The sequence below is a fragment of the Saccopteryx leptura genome, chromosome 1, assembly GCF_036850995.1.
Source record: "Saccopteryx leptura isolate mSacLep1 chromosome 1, mSacLep1_pri_phased_curated, whole genome shotgun sequence".
NCBI lineage: Eukaryota > Metazoa > Chordata > Mammalia > Chiroptera > Emballonuridae > Saccopteryx > Saccopteryx leptura.
Window position 1 is genome coordinate 355,756,534 of NC_089503.1, and position 19,954 is coordinate 355,776,487.

The window sequence follows — 19,954 nt, forward strand, 5'->3', positions numbered from 1 at the left end:
ACACACTATAGGGAATATTTAGTCTATAATTCTCCTACATAAATTATATGCGTATTGCACAAAGTCTAGCATGAATAGCATTTGGCCATAACACATTGGGTATCCTAATTTTATTTTTGCCACAGGAATTCCTGAAATGAGGACTGCAAGGTATTGTTATGAGAATAAACTGAGTCATAAAGAAAATTGATGGGAAAAAAATCAGAGTCTGATATACTGTACTTATTCCCTGGAAAGTCCAAAATTTTCCAAAATAAGAATTAGAGCATATAAATTTACCTACCCAGTAAAACTAGAAATAGCTTTAATTTCAGAGTTTTGAGTTAGAATTAGTCTTAAGTACAATTCCTGAGCAAAGGACAAAAGTAGGTGGAATTCCTTTTTCTAACATCAAACAAATCTAGAATTTCTCATTAATATTCTGAGTCGGGATAGAATTGGAACATTCTGCATGAGTTTAAAGCAGTAGAGTGGTCACAGACTAGGACCCAGGGACCTTCTCAATGCAAAGCAGAACATTGAGTAACCCAATATTTCTCTAAGATTTTTTTCAATTCTATTCCCAGTACTTGAGTTTACCAGTTCTAGGGATATTGCATCAGTCAGAATGAGACAGGCTATGCTATAAGAAGCAACTCCCAAATCTCAGTGCCTAAAGATAATGCAGACTCATTTCTCACTCACAGAACATACTCAACCCAGGTCTTCAAGGAGGCTCAGTTTGTCATAGTCATTCAGGACTTTGGGACAGTGAAGAATAAAAGATTTTGCACTGGCAATAAGATTCTCAGGCCTGAAACCACAAAGATCAATCAATGAGCACACGTGGACACCTAGTGAATATGAAAACCCACCTTCATGTGGTGAAGAATCACAATCCTGCTATGTGCCCAGGAGAGGAAAATGAAATATCAACTAATTAGAATTGTATGTCTTGGCCCTGGCCGGTTGGCTCAGCGGTAGAGCGTCGGCCTGGCATGCCGGGGACCCGGGTTCAATTCCCGGCCAGGGCACACAGGAGAAGCGCCCATTTGCTTCTCCACCCCCCCCCCCCTCCTTCCTCTCTGTCTCTCTCTTCCCCTCCCGCAGCCGAGGCTCCACTGGAGCAAAGATGGCCCGGGCGCTGGGGATGGCTTCTTGGCCTCTGCGCCAGGCGCTAGAGTGGCTCTGGTCGCGGCAGAGCGACGCCCCTGCAGAGCATCGCCCCCTGGTGGGCAGAGCGGTGGGCGTGCCGGGTGGATCCCGGTCGGGAGCATGCGGGAGTCTGTCTGACTGTCTCTCCCCATTTCCAGCTTCAGAAAAATACAAAAAAAAAAAAAAAAAAAAGAATTGTATGTCTTGTACAGAGCTGCCTAGTGCTCATTTAACTTCTTTGCATTCGTCCACCAAAACCTGAACCCTACATAATATCTGCCACATGCTTCTTAAATTTTAATGTGCATTTAAATCACAAAAGGAACTTCCCAAGATGAAGATTCTGACTCGGTAGGTCTGAGACAGGTTCTGAGTTTTTATGTTTCTAACAAGGCCCAGGTGCTGCTGACACTATGTTCTTCAGAAAAGATTTTGGTTCTGCAAAATGCATTTCTGCACTTGCATCCAAGTAGCTCAACTTCGCTGGAGAAAAATCACAGCTAAACTGACTAGCTGTACTCTTTGGTTCTTTATTTAAGTCTCAGAACAATATCATCTTTGGCAACCTCCAAACCCACCTGCTGCAAGGTATTTCTCATTGTCTTTCCTTCCTCGTTTCAGAAAATGACATCACCATCAGCCAGCCGCGCTCCCTCAACCTTAAAAAGGGATGTCACCAACACGCATTCGGGTTACCGTGGCAGACTTCACAAGTTCCAGTCCTGCCATGCTACTGTCTATTCTCCATAAAGCAGCCATAAGGCCTTCTTTAATTATACTGCTCACAAAAATTAGGGGTTGGGGAATGTGCAGATACTCCAGTACTTTCAGCTTTTTATATAGTGCATTTTCACCAATAAAATAGGAGTTGGTTTTGCATCTCATTTGCATAATCAAACAACTTTCTTTGATTTGTCATTTGCTTTTCTGATGTTCTTGTTTAATAAAAAAAATCAAATGCTTTTTTTATCACTTCATATTCATTTTGAAATATCCTCTAATTTTTGTGAGTAGTATAGATTGAATCAAGTCAATACTCCCCTATCTATTGCTTCCCTTTGCCTTAAGAACAAAATCCATACTTCTAGCAAAGGCTTTTAAGGCACAGAATAAGTTTTCCCTAGTGACTTTTCCAAATTCATCTCAATACAATCTCTTTTTTGCTCACTACTGTGGCCCCTGCGTCATCCTTCTCTCCCTTAAAGACCTCAATTTATTCCACATCCTATTCTCCTCAAGTGGAATAAACTCTCATGCCTTGAGACACTCATTCTCTCCACTTTTTGTCTAGATTCAGCTCCTCTTTCATGTCACAATTGTAAAGGTCACTTCCTCACAGAGACTTCACTGACCTCTTTATCTAAAGCAGTCCCCAAACAGTATTCCCTATGTGGGCACTTTGTTAATTTCCTTTAATATATACATTACAATTTATAATCGTTTTATTGCTTTTCATGTCTACTTTATTTTAGATTTGTTGTGTGTTGTGTGTCACATTCAAATGACATCCCGAGATCCTTGAACTGTGTTGCACAGAGTTAAAGCCCAATGGATATTTGCATAATAAATTAATGGATAGATGAATGATTAAACAGTATTATACATTTCTGCTTATAATACTTTTCTTTGGCATTTGCCAAAATATAATCCTTTGTACAAATATATTCTATTAAATCATCCTATAAATAAGCTCCAAGTCAGTGTATTTTAATGTCTAAAACTAATTCTAACATTTCTTCTATTTAGTCACACTAAATACATATCTGACGAAGCTTAAAAATCTCCTGGACTTGTATTACAATCAGTACTATGTTGTGAAGTATTTTTTTTTTGAAAATGAAAAATATGTATTACTGTGAGAAGTATTTCTTTATATCTCTATATTATAGCTTGCCTTAAAACTCCCTAGGAAACACTATTATATGTATCTAAAGATTTTTCCTTTTTATAATAGCTTGAAACTTTTTGGTTTAGTAGAGTATAGTAGTTTATATATGGCCAATGCTTTTGCCAAGACAATTAGAAAACTATATATAAATTACAAAAAAAATCATTCTCTGTAGAGCATCAGAGAACTATGAAGAGATAAACTAATTTCTAGAAAAAGGATAACTTTTCTGAGGTAAACCAACAATTTCAGCCAGTTTCTTTTTTCCCCCCGGGAATGTTGGCTAAATCTGGGCAGGAACTGAGGTGAAGATGTGTCTCAGGCAGAAGCCTTCTAGGGCAGAAAGAAAAACTGATGTTTTTGGTTGCCTGGGGCTGGAGAAAAATACATTAGAAATTTAAGGGTCCATAAATATCTTGTTGGGACTTTTCTTCATGAGACAAATTTGTTGAATTTTTTGAAGTGTGTAGGCAGCCAAAGAGTTGGAACTTCTAAAATGTAGAATGCAATTTTCTCTTGCTTTGCACACAGGCATTTGAAAATAAATGCCTAGTGAGAAAGGAGTCTAGCTTTAAGTCTTCTCCTGAAGGAATTGGATATATTGGAAGTTACCTGGGCAGAAAGCGAGGGCACTGAGGTGAGACCTTTAGAAGGGCAGAGCTGAATCTTCTACAATTTTTCAGGGTTGATGGGATGGACTTTCCATCAAAAAAAAAAAAAAAAAAAAACATAACAAAAAAGGAGGTTTAAGCAAATGCAGTGTTACTAAAATTGTAAGAAGACCTTGGCCCAGACAAATTCTTGACTGCACTGAACTATCAGCTCCTCACTGTCTTTGCACAACCAAGGAAAGGAGGAATGCTTTTTAGTGGACGTGAACATGGTCTGAAGACTCAACATTTTTTTTTACACAATGTCTGACAATAAAAAAAATACTAGGTATGCCAAATAATGTGTAACAAACCAAACAAAAGCTAGTTCACATACACCCTAGACATTAGTTTCAGCTGATAAGGTATTTAAAATGATTATATTGATAGTTAAAATGTTTTTAAAAGAAAAAGAAGGTAAAAAGACAAAATGGACTTTTTCTATTTTTTTTTTTTTTGATGGAGGATTTAAAAAGAGTTGACATCTTAAAAGAAGAAATCCTTAAAGGATGAATATTCTAGACCAATAACTTGTGGGCCAAATCCAACCATTGCTCGTTTTTGCATAGTTTTATTGGCACACAGCCTTGGTCATCACAGTCTATATCTGCTTTCTCTGCTGCAATCGCAGAGTTACATAGTTATGACAGAAACCATATGGTGTGTAAAATCTAAACCATTTATCTTGTCCTTGACATATACAGTAAACTTTGACATATAAATTGTTTAGAATATCAAGATTTAAATAATGCCTTCCTTGCAAATACATATATTTTCCATTCCTTCAGTTTTTTTCCGTATCTGTCCTTTCATCAGGGCAGATAGCTTTCAATGAATGTGAGATAATATCATTTGCTGAACAACCAATAAACTCATAGTTTTATTTAGGATCACATGTTAAAAACTTTAGAATTGAGATGTTGAGCTCTACAACCCCCAAATTGTAACTTATGATCCTGAATAAAATTACAAGGATTCTATTTTTTTTTTTTTGTATTTTTCTGAAGCTGAAAACGGGGAGAGACAGACAGACTCCCTCATGCGCCCGACCAGGATCCACCCGGCATGCCCCACCAGGGGGCGATGCTCTGCCTCTCTGGGGCATCGCTCTGTTGCAACCAGAGCCACTCTAGCGCCTGGGGCAGAGGCCAAGGAGCCATCCCCAGTGCCCGGGCCATCTTTGCTCCAATGGAGCTTCGGCTGCGGGAGGGGAAGAGAGAGACAGAGAGGAAGGAGAGGGGAAGAGGTGGAGAAGCAGATGGGCGCTTCTCCTGTGTGCCCTGGCCGGGAATCGAACCCGGGACTTCTGCACGCCAGGCCGACGCTCTACCACTGAGCCAACCAACCAGGGCCTAAGGATTCTATTTTAAATGAATTAATGCTCTTCAATTTTTCTTTGGCATTGATGGGTTTTGTGATGATTACTTTGGGAGTGAATATTCTGACAAATTTTATTATTTGATAAAACAAATAAAAAAGCAGGCCCTGGCTGGCTAGCTCAGGTGGTTAAGAGTGTCGTCCTGAAAAACCAAGGTTGCAGGTTTGATCTCGAGTCAGGGCACCAACAGGAAGCGACCGATGCACGTACAACTGAGTGGAACAACAGATGCTTCCTTTTAGCCTCCCCTATCTCTCCCTTTCTTTTTTATTTATTTTTATTTTTTTATTTAAAAAACTTTTTTTTACAGGGACATAGAGAGAGTCAGAGAGAGGGATAGATAGGGACAGACAGACAGGAACGGAGAGAGATGAGAAGCATCAATCATCAGTTTTTCCTTGCAACACCTTAGTTGTTCATTGATTGCTTTCTCATATGTGCCTTGACCATGGGGCTATAGCAGACCGAGTAACCCCTTGCTTGAGCCAGCGACCTTGGGTCCAAGCTGGTGAGCTTTTTGCTCAAGCCAGATGAACCCGCGTTCAAACTGGCGACGTCGGGGTCTCGAACCTGGGTCATCTGCATCCCAGTCTGACGCTCTATCCACTGCGCCATCGCCTGGTCAGGCTCTCCCTTCCTTTTCATGCCTCTCTAAAAATCAGTAAAAAATTAAGCCTTGGCTGGAGAGCTCAGTTGGTTGGAGCATGATCCTGAAGCATGGATGTTGCCAGTTGGATTGCCCAGTCAGGGCACATAAACGAGCATCCCGATGTTTCTGCCTGTCTCTCAAAATTTAATAGATAAATAAATAGGCAGTCAAGTGCTACATCTTGTGTACTTAGAATAGAGTTCCCACCTTACTGCATGAGAGGGTCTTGTAATTGGAAATATTTGTGTATGGATGACAAACACATGGTATGATTAACAATAATAATAGCTCAGATCTATTGAATGTGTACTATGGTAACAACTGGTATGAGCTGGCAACAACCCAATTTAATTGACCTTGAATAACCTCCGCATTAATACGTTTTAAGAATACAAATGTGATTATGATGTCCAACCAGGATTAAGAAACGATTGACCCAGTTTCTTCTCTGAGGTTTACCCCTCACTTGCTGTGTTCCAGCTACACTGAACTACAGAAACCTTGCAGAACAAGTAACTCCTGTCTCTCAGACTCACTTAGCTCAGTTTAATTGATGGATATTTCAATGTATAATCTTTTGCTGCTGGATCACAGTACTGAGTTCTTTATCTTTTTGTGTGTGTGTGTGTATGTGTGTGTGTGTGTATTTTTCTGAAGCTGGAAATGGGGAGAGACAGTCAGACAGACTCCCGCATGCGCCCGACCGGGATCCACCCGGCACGCCCACCAGGGGGCGATGCTCTGCCCCTCTGGGGCGTCGCTCTGTTGCGACCAGAGCCACTCTAGCGCCTGGGGCAGAGGCCAAGGATCCATCCCCAGCACCCGGGCCATCTTTGCTCCAATGGAACCTCGGCTGCGGGAGGGGAAGAGAGAGAAAGAGAGGAAGGAGAGGGGGAGGGGTGGAGAAGCAGATGGGCACTTCTCCTGTGTGCCCTGGCCGGGAATCGAACCTGGGACTTCTGCACGCCAGGTCGACGCTCTACCACTGAGCCAACCGGCCAGGGCTGAGTTCTTCATCTTTTAATTGCTCATTAAAAAAGAATGACCTGCTAACTTTTTGGCTCAATACATATTTGTTGTAAATAAAAATATGGTGGCTATTATTTTCTTTCTTCTAAATAAGCTGCAGTAATAAACTTTATTATCCTCTTTTAAGCAATGTGCTAGGCATTTTTGCAATTAGGTGGTGGCCAAAAGTGTGTGTGATACGTAAAAAGTTTTGTTGCAATGCAGCAAAATTCACCTGAAAGGTAGAAGAAATGAGAAAAAAAAAATAAAGCAAACCTATTCTCTGTCTCTGTCTCTCTCTTCTTCTTACCTCTTGTCTCCCAGCCCCACCCCTAGCTATCAACTGCTATCTTTATCTCTCCTAATGAGCCACCATAAAAGTAGAGGAAACAGGAGAAACAGGGACCTTAATGCAGGATCTGACATTCCTTCTCAGGGAGTCAACTTTCAGTGTTTACATAGATTATTGCTCCAGTTTCTATCTTAAAAACGTTAAACAAAAGTCTGAAAAAAGAAACAGAGGCTTTAATAAACAACAACTTAAAAGAGGATATTTATACCCAACTCTTCATATTTTCATATGAAGGAATGTTGGGCAGATAAAATGTATTATGCTCACTTTGTTAAAGAGGCCGTTGCCCAGGTGATATTAATGTGTGTTGGGGTGGGCTAAAGGCAGGCAGAATCCTTGTAGCCTGGGGCTTGGTTTTGGGATTAAGCCTTTCCTACCCTTTTTGGTGTAAGGTGGTACAATCCTATCATGCCTCAGAGAAGTGACTTTGTATTAAGAGACTTCCCTATTATGTATATTGGATTAAGGGTTTGGATTTCTATACTATAAAATGGGAACGGAGTGGGAGTTTGGCTCTGGGTTCCTGAGATTATCATTAGAAGAGAGAGCAGAGGAGAGCAGAGAAAGGCCACGTGGAGGAGGCCAGGAGAAGCAGCCAAGATGGTGGAGTGCTGAGTGAGATGCCAGTTTGTGTAGAGTTTGTATTTGGGATAATGTAAAGCCAGAAGCCAGGGCTATCAGGGCTGCCATCACAGCCGCCCAGCCCGTGCAGGTTCGCATTGGATTCGGACAGTCGGTAAAGAAACCATGGAGCCAAAAACTGGTGGGCCATAGTCTTTAATCTAGCTTGCACCCGGCGGGCAAGTAAAAATACACACTGGGCTCCAAAACCCAGTCACATTCAGTGCTCACAAAGCTACTGATTTATCCGAGTTTCCTAGAATCAAAGGTTTCTAGCTCACCAGCCTTATTTCCCTCAGTTCCCCATCTTCTTCCTTATCCCAGATACAAACTCTGTACAAACTGGCATCTCACTCAGCACTCCGCCATCTTGGCTGCTTCTCCTGGCCTCCTCCACGTGGCCTCCTTTAGCTGCTGGCTCTACTCTCTCCGCTCTCTCATGCTAACCTCAGGAACCAAGAGCCAAGTCCCGTTCTGCCCCCATTTTATAGTGTAGCTTCACAACCTTTAATCCAATATACAAAATAGGGTAGTCTCTAATACAAAGTCACTTCTCTGAGGCATGATTGGATTGTACCACCCTACATCAAAAAGGGTAGGAAAGGCTTAATCCCAAAACCAAGCCTCAGGCTACAACAATTCTCAACACACATTAATATCACCTGGGCAACGGCCTCTTTAACAAAGTGAGCATAATACATTTTATCTGCCCAACAGATAAGGAAGGAGATGGGGAACTGAGGAGAATAAGTCTGGTGAGCTAGAAACCTTTGATTCTAGGAAACTCGGATAAGTCAGTGGCTTTGTGAGCACTGAGTGTGACTGGGTTTTGGAGCCCAGAGTGTATTTTTACTTGCCCGCCGGGTGCAAGGTAGGATTAAAGGCTATGGCCCACCAGTTTTTGGCTCCATGGTTTCTTTACCGACTGTCCGAATCCAATGCGAACCTGCATGTGAATGGCCACGATGGCGGCTCCTGGCCTTACAACTGGCGTAGTCGGCAGGATTCAGAGATTGGTATGGAGCCACCACCCTTAATGGGTGGGATAGAGTACTGGTTGCTGCTCTGGCTCCCCATGGCTGTCCTTTTAGGGGCCATGGGCTACATGTTTTTTACTCAAGAGGAAACTGCCCGAGGTCAAAAGCTTCAGCATGAATTGCAAATAGAACGGCAGAAAAGGCTGGAATTGGAGCGAGCACTGGAGAAGGAATTACGGGTTCGCGAGTTGCAGTTTACCCTGGAAGCTGAACGTCTTCACCGGCAGTTGTTGGAGAAACAACTGCGGATTCAAGAGCTCGAGTCTCAGCTTCCGGCCAAAAGCCAGCAGCCACAGGAGCCTAAACGGTCACCAAAGGAGCAGCAGCATCCGTGCCGGTGGATTGGCTTTGAGTCAGCGGGAGCAGGCGCTTGCGACTCCTCTTCTGAGGATGAGAAGGCTCAGGCTGAAGCTGCCATACGCACACTGAGAGCCCGACCAGTTGTCGCCAAGAAGGTAAAAACCCAGCAACAAAGAGTCCCTCAGGGGCAGCCACAGCCTCCTGCCCAGGTAATGGAACACTCTGTGGTCCGGCCCTATACCCAGGCAGAGCTGATGGAGTTGGGGGCACAATTTAGGCAGAAACCTACTGAATCCCTGGTAGCCTGGTTACTACGATTATGGGATATAGGGGTGGATGGCATCATGCTCTCCGGAACAGAGATGGAAATGCTGACTGCCATTGCCACGTGCCCCTCTTTGGGACAGTGTAAGACCTGCCAGGACGGCAGGAATGAGGGGGGTGGCTGATGACCCACGTGCGTGGACTGATTTCCTGGACTATGACCGGAGTGGGCATTGGCTCCTTTGTTGGATGGACTTTCGGATTACGGATTTTGGACAATGTAAAATACCCTGATGGGGGTGGGGGATGGCTTTGCTGGAAGCATTCCCCTACCCCGGGAAGCTTTTCCCGTGGCTAGAAAGAAGACCGAGGACATTTTGCGCTTAGGGCTAAGTGCTCAGAGACTGGTGAAATGTACCTTTGTAATTGTTGAAACTATGATTTTTGCTGTTGTAATCTGTGTAATGTTCTAATTTCCTTGCACAGGAATGCTGGTGATGTAAATTGTGGGTAGTAAAGTGAGCATAGGGGTGGATTGTTGGGCAGATAAAATGTATTATGCTCACTTTGTTAAAGAGGCCGTTGCCCAGGTGATATTAATGTATGTTGGGGTGGGCTAAAGGCAGGCAGAATCCTTGTAGCCTGGGGCTTGGTTTTGGGATTAAGCCTTTCCTACCCTTTTTGGTGTAAGGTGGTACAATCCTATCATGCCTCAGAGAAGTGACTTTGTATTAAGAGACTTCCCTATTATGTATATTGGATTAAGGGTTTGGATTTCTATACTATAAAATGGGAACGGAGCGGGAGTTTGCCTCTTGGTTCCTGAGATTATCATTAGAAGAGAGAGCAGAGGAGAGCAGAGAAAGGCCACGTGGAGGAGGCCAGGAGAAGCAGTCAAGATGGTGGAGTGCTGAGTGAGATGCCAGTTTGTGTAGAGTTTGTATTTGGGATAAGGAAGGAGATGGGGAACTGAGGAGAATAAGTCTGGTGAGCTAGAAACCTTTGATTCTAGGAAACTCGGATAAGTCAGTGGCTTTGTGAGCACTGAGTGTGACTGGGTTTTGGAGCCCAGAGTGTATTTTTACTTGCCCGCCGGGTGCAAGGTAGGATTAAAGGCTATGGCCCACCAGTTTTTGGCTCCATGGTTTCTTTACCGACTGTCCGAATCCAATGCGAACCTGCATGTGAATGGCCACGATGGCGGCTCCTGGCCTTACAAGGAACATCTATTTGAGTCGTATCTTTGATTTTTCTCAAGTCTTCCATCACTCACTCCACTCCAGGGAAGGAGGAATGACTTTTCTATCTGAAGAATTAAAAAAAAAAACATTAGTACACCTGGTTCAATTTCATTTGCTTTCAAGAGCTGTCTACTGTATGGCCAGTAGCCGCATCCACCAAAACAGCTACCTGGCCCATTCAGGTTTGCATTTGATTCGGACAGATGGTAATGAAACAACAGAGCCAAGAACTGGTGGGCCATTAGCTTTAATCCTAGCTCGCACCCGGAGGGCAAGAAATACACAGTGAAAAAACACTTCCCTTTCCATTCAGGGCTCCCAAAGCCACTGACTCATCCGAGATTCCTAGAATCAATGGTTTCTACCTCACCAGCCTTATTAACCTCTGTTCCCCATCTCCTTCTCTCTGCACAAACTGGCTTCTTCTTCAGCACTCGCCATCTTGGCTGCTTCTCTGCTGCAATGCTAATTTCAGGAACAGAGCCAGAGAGAACCCCTGGTCCGTCTCTCTTTTATAGTGTAGAAATTAAAACCTTTAAGCCAGTATACAAATAAGGAAGTCTCTGATACAAAGTCACTTATCTGAGGCACAAATGGGATTCTTCATGAGAGTGCACCACCCCACATCATGCAACAGTCAAGGGTGTGGGGAAAAGCTTAATTTTGAGAAGATCTTAGTATTAAAAGGGTGGGAAAGTCTTAGTCTTAAAACTAAGCCTTAGGCTATAAGGACCCTGCCTGCTTACAGCCTGTCCCCCACACCCAATGCAAACTATAAGCGAGCAAACATATACATCATATTTGCAAACTTATTTGACCAACATCTACCTGCAAAGGACATACATTTTACCAGTTCTATGTAGTCTGTTGCTGTGTGTGTGTGTGTGTGTGTGTGTGTGTGTGTGTGTGTGTGTGTAAAAGAGAGAGAAAACAGAGAATGAGAGAGAGAGAAGAACGAGGGAGAGAAAGAGAAGAAGGAGAAGAGGAGGAAGATGAGATACAGATGCTTGAGATTGTTTAGATTTATATGAGAAACAAGATGGTTCTGTTTCCTTAATTTTAGGAAAGGCTTGCCCACTTGGCCACAAAATTCAGTGATTTTCTGCAAACAGCTCTATAAGCAACAAATATTAATCTGTGCCTAGTTCATAACAGGTTCTTAAGTTATTCCTATCTTGTTTGGTATAAAATTTAGAAAATGTCCCAAAGTAATAAAATGAAACATTAACACGTTGTAAAGCCAGAAGCCACGGCTGCCATCATAGCAGCTGCCTGGCCCATGCAGGTTTGCACTGGATTCGGACAGTTGGTAAAGAAACAATGGAGCCAAAAACTGATGAGCCATCATCTTTAATCCTAGCTTGCACCCGGCGGGCAAGTAAAAAACACACACTGGCTCCAAAACCCACTCACATTCAGTGCTCACAAAGCTACTGACTTATCCGAGTTTCCTAGAATCAAAGGTTTCTAGCCACCAGACTTATTCACCTCTGTTCCCCATCTCCTTCCTTCTCTCTGCACAAACTCTGCACAAACTGGCTTCTCACTCAACACTCCGCCATCTTGGCTGCTTCTCCTGGCCTCTTCCACATGGCCTTTCTCTGCTCTCTGCTCTCTAATGCTAATCTCAGGAACCAAGAGAGAGAGCAAGCTTCCGTTCTGCCCCTATTTTATAGTGTAGAAATCCAAACCTTTAATCCAATATACAAAATAGGGAAAGTCTCTAATACAAAGTCACTTATCAGAGACATGATGGGATTGTACCACCCCACATCAAAAAGGGTGGGAAAGGCTTAGTCTCAAAACCAAGCCCCAGGCTACAAGGATTCTGCCTGCCCACAACCTGCCCCCAACACACATTAATATCACCTGGGTGACGGCCTTCAAGTGGGCAATGCCATCTCTAACAAAGTGAGCATAATATATTTTATCTGCCCAACACATGTGGAAAAATACAAAATTTCCAATTATTCTACTATATTTAACAGTTTATGTCTCTAGCCTCATATTTTTGTGAGTGCAATTGTTTGTGGCTTGTCTTTTGTATAAACAAAAGTTGGATCATAGTGTTTAGTGTTGTATCTTACAAGGTTTCCAAACAAACTTCATGATTATTAGCTTACTGAAATTTTTCTGAAATTGCCAAGAAATTTCATAAAGTAATGTCACTCTATTTCTAGATATGTTTGGGGTAGAAAAACTTCATGTGAGGGGTAATACTTATTAAATTCATCTGGTTAAAATTCATAAGCAGTAAGTCTGGTTTTATCACCTTCTCAGGTATCTCCAGGTGGTATCCACCTACTGATAAGAAAAGTGACAGTCATTCTTTATACAAGCTCATTCGGTATCTCTAGTATGTGTTTAGCATTGTGGTAGGCACTAGAGAAAAAAGAATAAAAAAACATGGTTTCTGTTCTCAAAGAATTCAAACAAAATGTCAATCTAACAGATAGTGATTTTACATATTAAACTGATTAATGACTCCATTCTGGCTATCTCAATTATTTATAATTAAGAGAGTTCATAGAACTAATGTTTACTAATGTTAAAATATCATTTTAGGCCCTGGCAGGTTGACTCAGTGGTAGAGTGTCGGCCTGGTGTGCAGGAGTCCCAGGTTCGATTCCCAGCCAGGGAACATAGGAGAAGCGCCCGTCTGCTTCTCCACCCCTCCTTCTCTCCTTCCTCTCTGTCTCTTTCTTCCCCTCCTGCAGCCAAGGCTCCATTGGAGCAAAGTTGGCCCGGGCGCTGAGGATGGCCCTGTGGCCTCTGCCTCAGGCGCTGGAATGGCTCTGGTTGCAACACAGTGACGCCCCAGATGGGCAGAGCATTGCCCCCTGGTGGGCATGCCAGATGGATCCTGGTCGAGCGCATGCAGGAGTCTGTTTGACTGCCTCTCCATTTCCAACTTCAGAAAAATACAAAAAGAAAAAAAATATCATTTCAAACTATTGTTATATGTTAATAAACATTATATAAAGTATTTTAATCTAGGGATGTATGTACATATATATGTGAAAGAGTTGGAAAACACAGATCTATTCTAAATAATTCTCCGAAGTATGTGACAACTAACATTTAATGAGCTTTATGAATATAGAGGTGCAAGAAATGAAATCCTTCAAGGAAAATAGAACAATTAGATTGTGGAATGATGAACTCTACTAGAGAGAAGATGCAGTCTTCAAAGTAACTTAAGGAATAGTGGGAATCAGAATAACTCTATATCATAAGCACTATCTAGTTTTGCTACTCAGAGAAAGCCTGGGAACCAAACAGGAGTAAGGGCTTAAAGGGAAGTTGATTTCATTTTCATCTCCAACTGATTCTTTTAGACTATACATAATAAGGTTGATGTACCAGGTAAGCGTTCTTTAAGGCATAAATTGGTCTTATACTTCTCTGGTCGTATATAGAAGAAAAAAATGACCTCTAGGCAAGTACCAAATTTGTGTATGCATGCATGCTTATGAGTGTCTCTATTTCTCCATGTGTTTTTAAATATAATTTACGTGTAAAAATACATATGACATCAATATTATCCATGTAGCCATCCATCTGTCCATCCGTTCATCCATCCACCCATCCACTCACTTACCTACCTATTAATCCATCCACATCTATCTGTATTTTTTAGAGGTACAGTTCAAATTAATAATATGTTAAATTCTAAAATTGCACTCTTATTGATATAACTTTTTTATACCATATGGTTTCATTTATACATGGAATCTAAAAAAATCAATACTAATGAACAAACAAAACAAAAACAGAGTCATAGAACCAGAGACCAAAGGGATGGTTCCCAGAGGGGAGGGGTGAGATGATGGGTAAAAAGGCTAAGAGAAATATAGTCAATAATATTGTGTTAAGTTTGTATGAGAATAGATGGTTACTAGAATTAGTGTGGAGAGCACACTGTAAGGTATCAAAATGTCAAACATTATACTGTAAACCTGAAACTAATATAAATAATACAATATTGTGTATCAACTACACTTAGGGAAAGAAATATAAAAAATAAAAGCAAAAATTGTTAATTTTTTTTAATTTTATGAATTTTCTGTATTTATAGATATGAATACCTCATAGCTAAATAGCTCTTTTATAATTTGTAAACATTTCACATATAGTATCTCATCTATTTTTCCTCAAAACCTCCAGAGATGCTAAGGTAATGGTAATAACTTCATTTTGTAATTAGCAAGTAAAAACTGGAGATCATTTGACATTTTGAAAGGAAACACAACCAGAAAATCTAGGACAGATCGATGATGTCAATTCAGAAGCTCAGGAAGTAGTATGGTCTCCAGGAAAGAGGTTAGGCTTTGGAATCACTCTGCCTGAGATGGAATGTTTATTCTTTGCCTAAGTTTACTGCTCCCCTGAGTATCTTCAGGGTTTTTTCTATGGATACTGAGGCAGGGCTAACTATATTGCATGTTTCTTGTGAGGACTGGAGAATATGGAGGTGCCCAACTGAGTGTCTGGTATTTTATAGAAAATGAATATGTTGAGGCTACTTTTTATTCTAAAATATTATGTACTTGATTAATGTATGCAAGTCAACAAGGGCATATACACATCAGCTATCAAATTATTGACTGATTTCTATGGATTCCACAATTTGAGACACTTTCTTCTATTTTACAAAATGCTTTTTGTTTCTATTATAGGATAGACTCACACTTACAGAATGCAAATTCATTTAAATATTACTATACAGAACACTATAACTTAAAATTTTTCTGCACAAAGTGATATTCATTCTTAAAGTTGTAAAAATTGATTTATGATTTACTTAATCCATAGTCATTCTCATTCATTCAACACCATGAATAAACAAGATCTGAATGTATATTATTAAGATTAAGTAAACAGCCTGACCAGGTGGTGGCACAGTGGATAGTGTTGGACTGGGATGCAGAGGACCCAGGTTAGAAACCCCAAAGCCACTGGCTTGAGTGCAGGCTCATCAGACTTCAGCATGGGCTCATCAGCTTGAGTGTGAGGCCACTGGCTTGAGTGTGGGATCATAGACATGACACCATGGTTACTGGCTTAAGCCCAAAGGCCGCTGGCTTGAAGCCTAAGGTTGCTGGTTTGAGCCCAAGGTCGCTGGTTTGAGAAAGGGATCACTCGCTCTGCTGTAGCCCCTCGGTCAAGGCACATATGAGAAAGCAATCAATGAACAACTAAGGTGCTGCAACAAAGAATTGATGCTTCTTATCTCTCTCCCTTCCTGCCTGTCTATCCCTATCTGTCCCTCTCTCTGTCTCTGTTACAAAAAAAGATTAAATAAAGAAGTCTAATGTCTAAAATTAGAGAAAAATAAAGTTCATTGAAAGTTAAATTTTTAAGAAAATTGTTGGTTACACTTGATTCTGAAATACACAGGTCTGACTACTCACAGCTATTAATAAAATAAAATTTATATTTCATATTCTTACATTTTATATTATAAAATAAAGATATATATTATAATGTCATTTTATGTATGTGTCTATCACTCCCAGCAAAATCCTTTAAAAAAAATCTGTCAACCAAATACTGGCTAATATGTTTACATACCCAATCAGTAATTGAATTGCTGACTGCTTGACTACATACAACCTTATTTCTATTACTTTGATTTTGGCAGAAATAAGACTCAATGAAGCCAAATATCATTGACTATTGATAAGCACATAAACCTATACATTATAATATATATATGAATTTATGTATAATCAGCATATATTGATATATATCAATATTTACTATTTCTGTGAATATATACATATATACACATATAAATATACATGAAAATATATATCTACACATTAACAGAAATAAAGCTATATGTAGCCAAATAATCATTCAATTCAATTCAATTCAATTGAATAACTCAATTCAATTGCTGATTTGTTAAGTAAACATATTAGCATGTTTATCCGATTTTTTTTCAATTTTATTGGAGTGACACTGGTTTACATGATTATACAGTTTTAAAAAATGCACTTTTTTCTGATAATCAATTACATTTACGTTATTGATAAGGGTTCTTAGTGTATAAGGTACTTGTCCATCCATAAGCAAGAATGTTATTTTAGTTTTCTTAAAAGAATATTTGTGAGAAACAGTAAAATAATAACAAAACAAAGTAAAGCACAACTTAAGTGCTCGTAACTAAGCATCCTTCCTGCCAGTGTTCACTTCCCTGTTGTCTCTTGCTCCCATTTCGTTCTAAACGCCACAATGTTTACTCATGCAGAGTTCCTTGTATGTCAGAATGAAACGACGATGGTCTCTGATAATGACAATGATTTGCACGTGTGAAATACCAAGCAAAATTTAATTGTGCTCAAAATATTCATACAATATACTCCGTAAGAAAAGAAAGACTATTTTTAGAAATTCTGGCTGATGTAATCCTGTGCAAGTGATTGATTTTCTCTGGTGCAATCACATTGATTTTGTTCATATCTTGATGTCAAATGCAGTGAGAAATTTGATACCCAAATGACACAGCTTTATCAATCCTTAACTACGAAATGTTAAGGAACGTAATTTAAAACTGTAAGGTATTTTGAAATAAATTTTATTTACTCAGATTTGTGCCAATCATGATAGACAGTTTTACTATTAGAGATAAAACCGAATTAACAGATTTTCCTAAGGCTTTTCACCTAGTAGACAAGGAATTCTTTCACTTAAACAGCAAGCGCCATGAAAACCCGTACCCTAAGAACCAAACACTTTAGCACTGACATAAAAATTAGCTTTCTATCATGCCCCTTTTTCCTTGAGGCATTTTTTCAGAGATTTTTTTTTTGTACTGATTTAATTGTACAACAGAAGGTTAAATTCTCACACAGTGATCATTAGCAAAAATAAACAGAGCAAGTACTAAAGCTGGCTTTGCACCTACTGAATGCTGCAAGTGTCTGTACTCATTTGATATGCATCTTGCAAAGCTCGGCTGTTCCCAGAAGGCCACTCCATGAAGACTGAGAGAGCAGCGTCTGCTAGTGGTGCCTGCATGTCACAAAGAACAGAGAGAAGCTTTATCAAGGGGATGCTGGAAGGCGTCGCATAACTGAGAGGCAGACTAAAAAACTGGGTTCTTTGTACATTTTCTGGCTTTAAAAGCATGCATATAAAATTGTTAGTTTAATTTTTTTTTTCTTAATGTATATCAGTAAACGTTGAGAATTCACTGCATCAGCAATATTTTCTAGGTCTCTTCACTGGCTACTTTTATGAAGCACTTCACTAAAATTGTCTCATTAATTGCTTACTGGTCAAATTTATTTAGGGACATAGGAAAAAGCGTATCTTCCTAAGCAAACATAGCATGCTGTTTGGATGGCCAGCATCATTTGGTTTTGCAGGGCGGGGGGGGGGGGGGGAGAGGTCATCCTACTTTACCTGTGGCATTCAGTGGGCACTGATTGAATGCCAAGTCGCCTGCTGGAGTCCGCTTCCACACCATGGACATCAGATAATCCTCTGGGCATATTTCATAAGGTGCTGCAATTTAAAACAGAGGAATTTGAATTCAGCATGTTTATTTTATTTTATTTTACTTTTTTGACAGAGATAGAGAGAGAGAGTCAGAGAGAGGGACAGATAGGGACAGACAGACCGGAAGGGAGAAAGAATGTTTATTTTATTTTTTAAATATTGGCAATAGACAGTCTTCAAATGCATCTCTCTAACTGTAGAGCTCTGTCATTTTCTTTAAAGTGATTGTTCATTGAAATGTTAGAGATGTATCCATAAACAAACAAAAAAAATACCAGGTTTCACTTTATTATCTACAAAATCTCCACAAAAATGTACTTTTGAAAGTGCGTACTATATGGGCTTTTAAAAGAAGTCATTTGGATTTGTCAAAGATTTCATTCAAGCATAAAAATTAAAAAACATTCTGATATCTATAATGTTTTGGAACGTTATATAATAAAATAATTTCCAATAAACTAAAAGCCATATCACAAGTATTAACTCTAAATATTAAGAGTAAAATTGAAAAGGCAAAAATATATAACATTTTAATTCTTCTTACAGGGCGATAATGGCAATTATACTGCATCATATAAAAATAAACTGATTTGATCTTTTGGCCTTATTATTTTCAAAAGCTCAACTTAATTACCGAAGCAAAAGATACTTAAAGGAACTAACAACAACAGATGTATAGCAGAACTATTTTAATGGAAAGTTAAAAGAATTCCTTAAAGAACAAGCTCTATCTATATTGTGTTAAACATAACACCTTTTTCCCAGATGAAAAAACACATTAGTTCCTTCCCACTGTTGTGCTTTTCACACAGTAACGCCTCTTATATGGTCACGTTTGTCTTCACGACTACCCTGGGGTCTTGCTGTCTGCTCCTCTTTGTATCTTGCACCTAATGCTGTGTCTGGCTCACAGAAGTTGTTCAAAATTGAATAAATGAATATATGGTTATATAGTAAATATATTTAGTAAAGAAATAAAGACCTAAAAATAGTAAGTACCTAATATGTACAGGAGTGTGACTTCCGGAGGAAAATTTTCTTTTTTGCAGATAATATACTATTTAATCCATACTAATCATAATTCTACTGATAGTAATTCAACTTCAGAATTTATGAACTCAGTATTCATAATAGTTATTAGTAGGAGAGAAATACAATTTGAAACATTACAATATTGCAATAATATTTTCTTTATAATTACCTAAGATAGTGGTTTAAATATGTGGCCATTTAGCACTGAAAGCGACAGCAAAAACCACATATTTCATCTCCTTCTTCTTTACAGATGAGAATACCAAGACCCAATGAGAAGAGGCTTGTCTAAGGTGACAGAGCTGACGGAGGTCTCAGCAGACTGGATTAAATTATTGAAGATAGCTAGATTAAATTATTGAAGATAATCTCCCTCACACTGAGTCAATACATATATTTTCTCAAACTAGGTTCTCATTGAAACATATAGGCAAATCTTTCCAACTTATGGATTCTTTGCTTGGTGGATGGTTTAGCAACTGATTCAACCATCACCAACCCCATTTATACATCTCTTCACCCCATCAGAGATCTCCTAACAGCCAAATCTAATGCATTCATCTTCGTCACTACTCGCCAGTCTTTCTCAGAAGCACTTTAATTATCGACTTCATCCTTCTCCTTGAAAATCCTTTCTTTAGGGTCTCACTAAGATTTTCTCTCTCAGTTCTTCCTCCTATCATGCCCTGCCTTTCACTGAACCATTCATTTCTTATCTTTCCTTTATGTAAAATGCTTTCCTTAGATAATTTCAAACATATTACTAATAGTAAGTCAATTTTCCTTACTAATAATAGTAAGTCAATAAAAATAAATTATATATGTATATGTGTGTGTGTGTGTATTTGTTCAACATCTTAAAAAATAATAGTAATAATCTTGATCCATCAT

At 39.7% G+C, this 19,954-nt stretch overlaps 1 protein-coding gene across 3 annotated transcripts in view; it reads right to left on the minus strand.

Moving 5' to 3' along the window:
• The window catches only part of ADGRB3 (adhesion G protein-coupled receptor B3), a 796,575-nt gene that overhangs the window by 423,357 nt on the left and 353,264 nt on the right, over positions 1–19,954 (minus strand). For all 3 annotated transcript variants that reach the window (XM_066359103.1, XM_066359102.1, XM_066359101.1), the window contains 2 exons: positions 17,936–18,037; positions 17,436–17,542 (listed from right to left, as the gene is read on the minus strand). In XM_066359103.1, the coding sequence (XP_066215200.1) occupies positions 17,436–17,542; positions 17,936–18,037 (209 nt within the window). The remainder of the gene's footprint in view (positions 1–17,435; positions 17,543–17,935; positions 18,038–19,954) is intronic.